Source organism: Triticum dicoccoides, chromosome 7A, assembly GCF_002162155.2.
Source record: "Triticum dicoccoides isolate Atlit2015 ecotype Zavitan chromosome 7A, WEW_v2.0, whole genome shotgun sequence".
NCBI classification, from domain to species: domain Eukaryota; kingdom Viridiplantae; phylum Streptophyta; class Magnoliopsida; order Poales; family Poaceae; genus Triticum; species Triticum dicoccoides.
This window is the reverse complement of record NC_041392.1, coordinates 89,705,680-89,716,870: the sequence shown is the minus strand read 5'-3', so window position 1 is coordinate 89,716,870 and position 11,191 is coordinate 89,705,680. Positions and strand designations below refer to the sequence as shown.

The 11,191-nt window shown below is 46.1% G+C and overlaps 1 protein-coding gene across 2 annotated transcripts; it reads right to left on the bottom strand.

Moving 5' to 3' along the window:
• Nucleotides 1-2,951: 2,951 nt before the first annotated feature.
• LOC119331785 (putative disease resistance protein RGA1) lies at nt 2,952-10,647 on the bottom strand. Of its 2 annotated transcripts, XM_037604958.1 has the most exons (7): nt 10,287-10,647; nt 8,838-9,983; nt 6,168-8,492; nt 5,041-5,841; nt 4,525-4,596; nt 3,606-3,665; nt 2,952-3,503 (listed from the first exon to the last, which is right to left on the bottom strand). In XM_037604958.1, exons 1-7 carry the CDS (start codon nt 10,605-10,607, stop codon nt 3,435-3,437), a joined length of 4,794 nt encoding a protein of 1,597 aa, XP_037460855.1. In that variant the 5' UTR covers nt 10,608-10,647; the 3' UTR covers nt 2,952-3,434. The 2 variants fall into 2 exon arrangements, with proteins under 2 accessions (XP_037460855.1, XP_037460856.1); XM_037604959.1 differs by lacking the exons at nt 2,952-3,503; nt 3,606-3,665; nt 4,525-4,596 and having other exon boundaries at nt 5,326-5,492; nt 5,569-5,841.
• Between the last annotated feature and the right edge of the window lie 544 nt (nt 10,648-11,191).

Sequence of the window (11,191 nt, the reverse complement as noted above, 5' to 3'; positions counted from 1 at the left end):
CTCCCCGTCTCCGCCGCGCAGATCCCACCTCCTCTCCTCCGCGGCGGTCCAGCTCAAGCGACCCATGGAGCTGTTCCAGCACGGCCAGCACGTGCGGCTGCGGAGCCGCGCGCTGGGCACGTACCTGCACGCCGACGATGACGGGCAGGGCGCCTCCCTCCACCACCGCCGGGCGTCGATGAACGCGGCGTGGGCGGTGCACGTGCACCATCCCCCCCGCGCGCAGGTGCCGTACCTGCTCCTCCACAGCGCCGCCTACGGCCTGTACCTCGCCGCCACGGACGGGCCGGCGCCGGTGGGCCTCCGCGGGTTCCGCGTCGAGCTGCGCAGCTACGACCATCGCGAGGCGGACGCGGTATGCTGGACGGCCAGCCGGACGGGGTCCGGGGACGACGTCCGGCTCCAGCACTTCAACCTCGGCTGCCTCCGCGCCAACGGCAAGTACCTCCCCTGGAACAACGGCGCCAGCATCGGCCACATCGACGGCGCCAGCACGATGATGCACTGGGTCGTGGAGCCCATCCCCGCCCGGGAGACCATGCCTCCCCTCCCACGTTCGACCGGGGTGAGTCCGCCATGCCCGCTTCTTGATTCTTCCCCATCGAATTCGCGCGAGCTGGGTTCTTGGATTGGACGTCGTTAACATGCATCGGAATATGACCGCGGAGATCGCAAATCGTGTTAATTTCGTTCGCCTGGGAGCAATTCTTGGCTCGGTTCTTGCCAAATTTGCGCTTTCAAATTCTTGGCATCTCAAATTCGTATCTGATGATTTTGATCTGCTGACGATGTTGGGGCTCAACTGCAGCTTACCCTCCCCCGGGCCGTGCTGCCGTCGCGGCAGATCGTGTACGTGTGGACGGACAACCACGGGGACCTCATCACCAGCGGCTGGCACACGTTCAGGGGGAGATCCGTGTTCCACCTGAGGAAGGAGCTGGCTAGGCTGCTCAACGCCGTCCAAGTCTTGGGCGTCGGCGACCTCGTCTTGTGCCTCCCCACACGTGATGGCCGGCTTTTCCCACTCCTCGTCGACCTGCCCAACAACCGCCAGCCCCTCCACGTCGTCGTCGTCATCGCCGGGACGCCTCGTAAGAGCCCCTCTACTTCCTAACTCTTCTCCTTTGGCAAGAAACTCTTATTTGCACTAGTCTTGAACTTGTCCGGATGTTTTGGGTTTCATTTCAGTTGAGTGCTGATCTGCCCGTGCTTGGGAAACAGTGTTCGAATCGAAACTAGTAGTCTGAAAAGCAGTCTGTTTGCTGAAACTTTTGCTGCTACTCTGTTTCAGTTAGGAATCTGAACTGCTGTAGGATTATAGGCATCAGTAAAAGTTGCTGGATCAAATCAGTTGTCTGAAGCTAGTTGTTTGTTGGGGTGAAAATCATTTCATAATTCTAAAATACACACTGTTTGTCTGAAGCTAGTTGGAAACTGTTGGTTTTGATGCCACTGTGTTTCCATTCAGATGATTCAGTTCTTCAATTTAATTAATACCAATATACCATATGTATGCCACTAGTGGAAAACTTCTGAACTTCAAAACCCAAATCAGTTCGGTCTGCCTAGTTCAGACTTACAGAGAAGATGATGATTTCTGTTTTTCAGCCTACTGTAACTGTACCGAGTAACACATTACATTGTTTTGAGGTTCTGTACATCTTCTTTATTATCTTCGTATTTAAACTTGTTGCAGCACTTGTGACACATGATGCCTAACTGCTTAACTATTTTTCTGCTAATTCAGTTCACGCGCGGCTGCGGTACGCGGATGTCGATGCAGAGTAGAGAGATACCCCTACAAGTCGCCTTCCTGTCCACGTCTTCAGAAGTGTCGCCGCCTCGGACACGATGACATTAGAGCCCGGTTCCTTCCGTTGAGATATGGGTTCAGGAAAACCCAGCAGTTTTTGTGTTTCTGCTAGCTAGCTAAACTTGGTTTGTTCTCCTGACAGTAGAAAACCTATTTCGTTGGCATCGCGGTTCTAAAATTCTGAAACTGTTTGAACAATGATGCAGTGGCATCAGTCTGTAATGTGTTGACAATGGCCACTACTTTAAAGTTGCTAGCTGCATTTTCTCTTAGATGAAGCATTTGGTGTCGATGCAGATGTGGCGGTTCTTGCAATGAGTTGAGCACTTGAGTTTCGTTATTCTGCTGAAAGTTTCAGTCACTGTTTGTTTTGCTTTATTTTCAGGCTGTGTCCCCCGGTGTCTGAAATGTAGCTCCATTTCTGCGACGAGTAATTCAGGTTGTGTCCCCCGGTGTCTGAAATGTAGCTCCATTTCTGCGACGAGTAATTCAGGTTGTGTCCCCCGGTGTCTGAAATGTAGCTCCATTTCTGCGACGAGTAATTCAGGTTGTGTCCCCCAGTAGATTGGATTTGGTGTGCATGGGTTATCTGGGAGCTACTCCCTCCGTTTCTTTTTACTCCGCATATAAGATTTGGTCAAAGTCAAACTACACAAAGTTTGACCAAATTTATATAAAAAAATGAACATCTACAATATTAAAACTATATAGTATGAAAATACATTTTGTGATGCATCTAATAATATTGATTTCATATTGTCAATGTTTATATTTTTTAATATAAAATTAGTCAAACTTTACAAAGCTTGATTTTGACCAAACCTTATATGCAGACTAAAAAGAAACGGAAGGAGTACTTACTGGTCTGACCTGTACCAATGTGTAATTCCAACTTTCTCTTCTTCTCTTATTTACTCTGCGAGAATAGTTGAATTCGTCTTCTAAGCAACTACTCCCTCCGTTCCGAATTACTCGTCGCATTCCGTTCCGAATTACTCGTCGCAGAAATGGATGTATCTAGTTGTGTCCCCCGGTATCTAGATGTACCAATGTTTTGCTTTATTCTGCTGAAAGTTTCAGTCACTGTTTGTTTTGCTTTATTGCCACTACTTTAAATAAGAGAAGAGAAAGTTGGAATTACACATTGGTACAGGTCAGACCAGTAAGTAGCTCCCAGATAACCCATGCACACCAAATTGTCAACAACATTTTGATATTGTGACATGGCACGTCATATTACCAATACAATGAATATACCCTCACAGTACTGCTGACTCCAGTAATGGACCCTTCAATCTGTAAAATCCGTTTGAACACAACCAAAGCACTTTTCGTTTTTCTGAACAGCAACACAACCAAACCAGTTAGCCATATACAACTTTCGCAGACCTGATTTGCATGAACATATTGCCTATGCGGCGATTCGAATCACCGTGGATGCATTGGCTTCAAATTAACGCGAAGCAACAATACGGATAGCAAGGAGTGCGTTTTGCAGCTGGGTGCTGTGTTTGCAGCACACAACAGAAATGAGAAACTCATGTATTTCACCGAGGAAGAAGCATCCGGCGGAGGGAGGTCTTCGCCGCCGCCATCTCCTTATTCGCATCATCATCATCAGTCACTTGGTTCCTGAAGGGCCTGGTTGGTCAGGGTTGGCTGCATCACCAGAGAGGAACTCTGTCGGTTCCTGCATTGACCGTAGAGTTTTCAGTGGGATTAGAAATGCTGACCATGCTTCAGGATACTTCAAACAGATAAAAGTATCGAGGTTCGTGTTTTCTGCTTGCACCTCTTGCCATGTGCCAAGGATGGTCGGCAGTGACCCAGCATCTGCATCCGGCATGTACCACTGCAACAGCAAAGTGAAAATCTTCAGTCTACTCTGTTAAGTTTGTGACTCTTTGTAGCATAGTAATATCAGCTTATCATGGGAATAAGAAAACTGTGCAGTCTCGTAAGGGACATGAGTATAAGGGCGTGTTTGGTTGGGATGTGCACTGTCTGTTGCAAAAAAAAAGGCTGTGGGCTCTCTGTTGTGGGAATATTGTAGGTCGTTTGGCAAACTGATTAGATATTAGATAATCGCCCACCCCTTCCACGTGCGATTTATAAGTTATGCATGGCCGTGCCTTAGGGCATATTGGTTGAATAGATTCTTCTTTTCTCTCAAAAAAACCCTTTTGAAATACAAGCTTCTTCCAAAGCATACAGCTATTATAATATATAGGCCAATAGCCAAAGCCAAAAGAACATAAACAGGTTACAGAAACACGTTTCTTTCGGTTTTGTCTTATAAGACAAAAGCCACCTCCAATAAGCCTAACCAAACACCCCCTAAAGCCCTACTATGTGCTGCTTCCATTCTCTAGTATATTGTCAAATTAGCTTCAGAGAATTGACCTCGGGTACATGATATTCTATGATTCCAAGGTGACTTTTCACCATCATTTCGTGAGATATCCATGTCCTTCAGTATCCATATGAGTGCTTCCATGTTTGTTTACGGGACTAGAATAATCATAATGAATACTACACCAAGAGGAACCAGTAACATGATAAATGTTATGAGTGACGGTAAATTTTGATCGAAATGAGTGAGGGTAAATAGGTGCTTTAAATTAGAATGCCATCTTCTATTAGAACGACAAGGTTAATCTGATGTCTACATGAGCCAAAGCATTTAAGTAGGTCAATCAAGCCATACTCACCTCACTGGACTTTCGAAGTTTGCACTTGAAGAGTTCACCATTTCGCCACTCTGCATGCATTATCGGCTCACACTGACATAAAAATGCTAGAGCATTAGAACAAGATGAGGGATGGAAGTGACCATCTTGTCATGTCACTGAATGAAATAAGATTATGCCAAAATCTTGAAATCACTGTTTGACTGTGCCACACAATATTCAAATACATTTTTTACAGAAAAATGGTTTAATTACATGAATGTTACCCAAAAGAAGAGGATGATTTGGAATTCTAGTTACTAGTGTTACAGAATCATTGTCTCGATAGAATCTTGCACATAGAAAGAAGCACGTCACACTTCTGCATGGGGTGTCAACGTAATAGCACAGGTGAAAAGTATAATTCAGAAATGGACCTTGCACAGTTACCTTGACATCGGCTAAGAATTAGGAAGAAAGTAATTGCATAACTTTTGTATCAAAAAACATTTAAAAAAATGGCATGTTCGTATATTTAAGGTGCAAGACAGAACTTACACCAATTATTTCCACAAAAGTAATGTGTCTTATCATGTCCAAAATCACCACAGAAGGCACCTGCTTGAGTGTCCCCTGGCAATCCTCGATTCTCAAGGCAATCTGGTGACGATCATAAACAAACTGGGATAGGTTGAGCGGTGGTTTGCTCTTTATGATGTGAAGTTCACGCAGTGAGGAGAGTTTACACAACCATCCAGGCATGTCACTCCCATGCAACTCCAGTTTCTGAAGGGAGGTAAGGAGGAGGATGCTTTCTTGCCAACTGCTCATATTTGTACAGCCATAAACTGATAGTAATCTCAGGACTTTGAAGTATTGGAGTCCTGTGCATCTACCATGTAAATAGAAGCAGAATAGTTCTGATGTGGGCATGTCCCAGGGAGCAGGATCATCATGGTGCTCCGGCACTATTACGTCACTAGTCACACTGATAATGCACTTTGAGCAGACTGGAAGAAATGGCACAAACTTAAGCTTTGGACAGTCAAAAACCTTGAGTAGTTGAAGATCAGGTAAGATCCTCACATGAGCAGCATGTGCTGCAGGAGCATGCGCGGTAGTCCACCTTTCAAGATTAGGCATGCTCCCTATCTTGAGGGTTTGTAGCATCGGCAAACAATTGCTGCCCCCGGAAATATCCTGATGCACTGTCTTGAGATCAGGCATCTGTCGTAGTGTCAATGAACGTAGCTTTTCTAGACAGCCAAGGGGGGGAAGTCGGTCGCAGCCAATGAAATTGTCAAGCTCAAGATTTACAAGATTCTTGAGACAGGATGCCATATTCGTCAACCAATTGACCTGTAAAACGAAGATGCCAAATTATCAGAAATTATGATTCTTCTCCTACATTTTTTTGAGGTTTATTGTCCATTTGTGTTCTTTTTGTCATTCTGAATTCTACTTGAAGCCTGGTTGGCTGGTTCCACCAGAAACTGCATATTGTTGGCACACAAAATTATCTTTTTCAATTCATGGGTCTATGATTTGACAGATTATGATGTTAAATGACAGCACGCAATGCCCTACATGAAATATATGTAATTTCTATACAGATCTGTGTCATTTTGTGAAGAGTGAAGCGTGTCAAAGTAAGAAAAACGTATCTTGTTGGTTATGCTTCTTACCTCTTGGTCATTTACTAATTTAGTCGGGTGGCTACAACAAAGCGACAGGTCCACCAATGCAGTAAGATGTAGTACTTGCTCTAGAGTGTTATAATTTACTAGGCAGTTGTGGATTTTCAGACACTCCAGTGAAGTGACGCCTCCCAAGCATTCAGGAACACTGCTCATTGCTATATCTAAACTCTTCAGTGAAGTTAGCATGGCAATGCTACCTCTCCAGTTATCCAGACCTTTGCAGTGGCGCACACCGAGGAACTTGAGGGAGGTAAGAGACTGCAACCCCATCAAACCATCAGAAGATAGTGTGCAGGAATCGATCAGCACCCTTATTGTTGGCATGTAATACAAATGGCCATTTGATCGAACTCCTGACGATAGAACTTGATTGCTTCTATAAATTTCCAATGACACAGATCGAGGAAGGAACGGCTGAAATCTCAACTTTGGACATTTGTGTATCTTCACATGATGAAGAACTGGGAACATGAATTCCACATCATTGCCACTTACAGTAGCATCTGTGTGCCATTTCTCCAGGTTTGGCATATTCTCTATCACAATGTTTCTTAACTTCTGAAATGGTCTAGCACCCCCTGAGAATTCTTGATTGACTTCCTTGATGTGAGGCATGTCAGATATCACCAACATATGTAGCTTAGGCAGTTGTCCAAGGGGTGGAAGGCAGCCACATGTTTCCAGATGGCGTAGTTCAAGGTGAGCAAGGTTTGGGAGGAAAGATGCAATGTCTGTCATCCAACTAGGAAATGTAGAAATAGTACAGCCCAACAATTCAAACCGCTCTAGTGTCCTTGGAGGTTGCAATTTCTCAAGCACGGCCTCTTGAGGCACAAGTTCTTGTGCTAGTTCTGTACCAGTCCCATAACCATGCCCCGAGACAATCAGTGAGCGCAGCTGCCGCCTTTTCGATAATTGCAGTTCCTCAACTTCCGCAAGATTCTGCACACGCCCAAGATCTCCAACTTGAAGAGTATTATCCTTTATGCTTAAATCACTTGGTTTATTCTCCCCAGTAAAGAAAAAACTAGACCTGGAGCTACTTAAAGCATTAAAGAACACGATATCTTCTTCATTTTCCCATGACCAATTGATAAGGCCATCCGCCAGCAGAATCTTGAGATTGGACATTTCAGCTATTCCCTTCGGAATGTTGACATTACCATTGCCAATGTATGACATGTTCAGCTCTTCAAGTTTGACTAAATTGCCATAGTTACCAGGTAAATTATGAAGATCCGTGCACCATGATATATTCATATGCTCTAAATTGACAAGTTCACTAACAGATTCAGGCAATGCAGAAATCTGAGAACTTGACAGGTCTAGATACTGGAGTTGTTTGAGATTCCCGAATGACTCAGGAAGTACAGTTAGTTCCCAGCAGTCAGATAGAATTAGTACCTTCAAATTTTTAAGTCCAGAAATAGATTCAGGCAATTTCTGAAGCTTGTGACAATCTGACAGATCCAGAGTCTCAAGGTTGCCAAATAGTTCTGGTAGCTCTTTAAGTTGATAACAACATGACAAATTTAGACCCTTCAAATGATCAAGTTTAGCAAAAGAATCAGACAATGCATCAAGTTTCCAACAGTTTGAAAGATCTAGAACACGAAGCTTTTGAAGGCTACCAAGACTCTCTGGAAGCTTTGTTAAGTCGCAACAAGATGATAAATCCAGAGTTGACAGGCTAAAAAGATTGCCAAAATGTGGAGGCAACTCCTTAATTGCAGAGCAGTTCGACATGTCTAGATACTGCAACTTTCCAAGACTACATAATGATTCTGGCAGTACCAAAAGATTAGAACAACCACTCAGATTTAAGTAACGCAGCTTCTCAAGAGAACCCATGTCATGTGGAAGTGCCCCAATCAAGCTACCTGAGAGCTTTAATGCCTGTAAATTCTGCAGACTGCTCAAGTGATTAAGCGTTTGATCTTGCATTCCTGAAGCATCAAGGTACCTCAGTAGCTTCAACTGTTTGATGCAACTTGGCAGCACCAAAAGAGAACATCCACTTAAATTCAAGACTCTCAAGAATTTAGTAGAAAATATTTTGTTAGGGATCTTTTCTTGCTTCCATTCGTTAACATGGAGAGCCCTCAGTTTTCTCATCATGTTGTTACGGAGAGTTGTTGGATTGCAATTGGTGAGCACTGCATAACGGCAATCACTGTGTGTGGAACTAACTTTAAGGTTACTCTCAGTGTCAAGGAAAAGTAGGTCCACCATCGCCAGCGATCTTGCCAAGTCATATACTAGGTCATGCAAACGGAATACATGTGGTGCTTCAATACATTTCCTGGAAATCTGGAAGAAAAAATGTTACAAACAAACACCATGTGGCAGCCAAATGCTGAGCAATTCCACTTTTAAAGACAAAAACAACAGAACAATCCAACACAAAAGTATAATGAGCTGATTTGGATAACACCAACGACATATACTCGTATTTTCAAGTGATGCATATTCATAAATAATCACAACACTTGGATGACATCTACACCTATGATTGCATATTGAATTCACATATTGGTTCTTCTGCTTCCATAAATTGGGAACTGGGTCATGGTATGCGACTATCTGGTATTTGATAAGGAACAGAATGAAACTAAACCTGAGAAAATATTTATAAAAGCCTACAGGGTGACTCACAGGTGTTTGTGTAGTTGAAATCTGAAGGAAGGACATCCCCAAAAGTTGTTTAACATACTCCTCACCGCGCCTTTCAGGATGGAACGCCTCATTAAGCCGAATAAACCCAAGTGCAATCCATTGTTGGATCAGCAAGTCCTTATCAATGTAACTGCCTTTTGGGAAGACAGAGCAATACACAAAGCATAATTTCAAGGTGGCAGACATATGTTGAAAGCTCAACTTCAATGATGGTAGGACACTCTCAAAAGATATATCCTGTTTTTCCTCCAATTCCCAGAGGTGACTATCCCTGATATCTTCCCACTCATCAACCCCTTCCTTCCATTTTAGTACGAATGCAAGCGATCTCACAGCCAGAGGAACACCTTTGCACTTCTTTACTATGTCTCTGCCGATGTGTTGCAGTCTTGCTTCTTTGGCTTGAGAGACGAAGGCCGTTTCCTTGAAAAGATCCCAACATTCTCCATCAGATAAACTCTCCAGCCTGTGGCACAGGACAGGGTCCATGTTTATAGCGATTTTCTCGTATCGTGTAGTAACTAAGACCATGCTTCCTTTTGCACCAACATTCAGAAAATCCATCAACTTCAGCAGTTCATGCGGGTCTTCCTCCCAAATGTCATCCAGAACGATCAAGAAGGTCTTGTCCTTGAGCAATCCTTTCAGTTGCGTCTTCAAGTGATCCAAATCACCAGAACAATTTGCTTCAAGTTTGGAAAGTATCGACTTGCCAATTTTTATCAAATCATATTTCATAGACACATGAATCCAGACCCTACAATCGAAGGCTCTAATCACAGGCTCAGCATTGAAGGCCAGCCGGGCAAGTGTCGTCTTCCCTAAACCGCCAAAGCCATGAATCGAAATAACAGAGAGCTCTTTCTCGGTGTGCCTGAGCAAAGCGCTCACTACAGCTTCTCTGTCCTCCTCTCTCCCCACGATATATTCTCTGAAATCCGACCATGTTTCTCTTCGGCTGATATCATCATCCTGATCATGGAGGTCGCTACTCGTGCCACCATGGGATCTAGCAAGGCCAGCATCTGCTTGAATTCGTCCTAATCTTTCCCTCATCTTCTTCATTTTGTGAGCCAAGATGCTGCGCGACAGAGATATATTATAGCACCAGCGGCAGCGGGGCCCCTGTTGGTAGTAGTTAACGCCCGTTCAGTAGGAAAAAGATGGTGAAATGGAAGTACGTATGAAACATACTGAGAGGAAGGTTCTCTACAGGTTTGCAGTAATACTATGAAGATACAGAAAAACATTCGTGTAAATTACGGTTAGCTTGTAGTTCGTCTGAACAACAATCCACCATCACCACATCACTCCAAAAGTAGGGAGAGCGACATTTTGCTAAAAAAATTGCACACTTTGGAAACTGCAGCTTCAGAGCTAGTGGATGCACACATGACACATGCCAATTTCCGGTAAAACACGACGAACCTCGCGGAGCCAGTTGCTGCGGCGGCCCCGGGCGCCGGCGTCCGCGAACTCCTCCAGCAGGTCCTCGATGTCTTGCGCCGCCGCCTTGAGGCGCCCGAGCAGCAGGCGCGTCCTCTCGTCCATCCTCGCCGGCGCCGGCCCCCGGGCGGCGTCCGCGTCCCTGAGCGCCGCGTGGATGGTCTCCAGCGTGTCCCCCATGGCCCCCAGGTCGTCCTTGAAGCTCCAGAGCAGCCCCGCCTCGCGCTCGGCCGCGACGCGGATCATGTTCACCGCCTCCTTCACCACCGCCGACGCGAGCGTGTCCCCGACGATGAAACCCATCGCCGGGAGGAATGGGTGGAAGTGGAGATGACAACGCGGCCGCTCGGTCAACTAGGCAAGTGCGGATTCAACGCCCGCCTCCCTGGAGCTCAGGGCTTCTGCAGCCGCGCCCTCAGGAAGACCTCTTCAGAACGTTTTTTTTACGCCGACGCCGAAAAATCGGCCCAGTCGCGTTCTCAGGAGCCCGATTTTCGCCGGCTTGGGCCGAAAACAGCGCCGGCGGACCCAGGCCAAACCCGGCGCGCTGGGGACGCCCGGGGGCGCCGGGCGAACTGTTTTGGCGCGAAACAGCCACGGGCCCGCCGCGTCAGCGACTCTACCTTCTTCTCGGCCCTTCCTCGTCCTCATCACCTCGTTTCCCGCGACGAATCAATGCCAAAGCTGCCACACCGGTCAACCTGCGCCATTGATGCCTCACGGCGGCGCAGTGAAGACTGGATGACGCGCGTCCCTCGCCTGCCACGCGTACTCACGGCGGCTCGCGCACGGGCGGCGCCTCGGCCTATATAAGACGCGCCCCAGAGCACTCGGCGACTCGTACTCTCTCGCCGTCGTCGTTCCTCCCTCGCCTCTCTCTCGCCGTC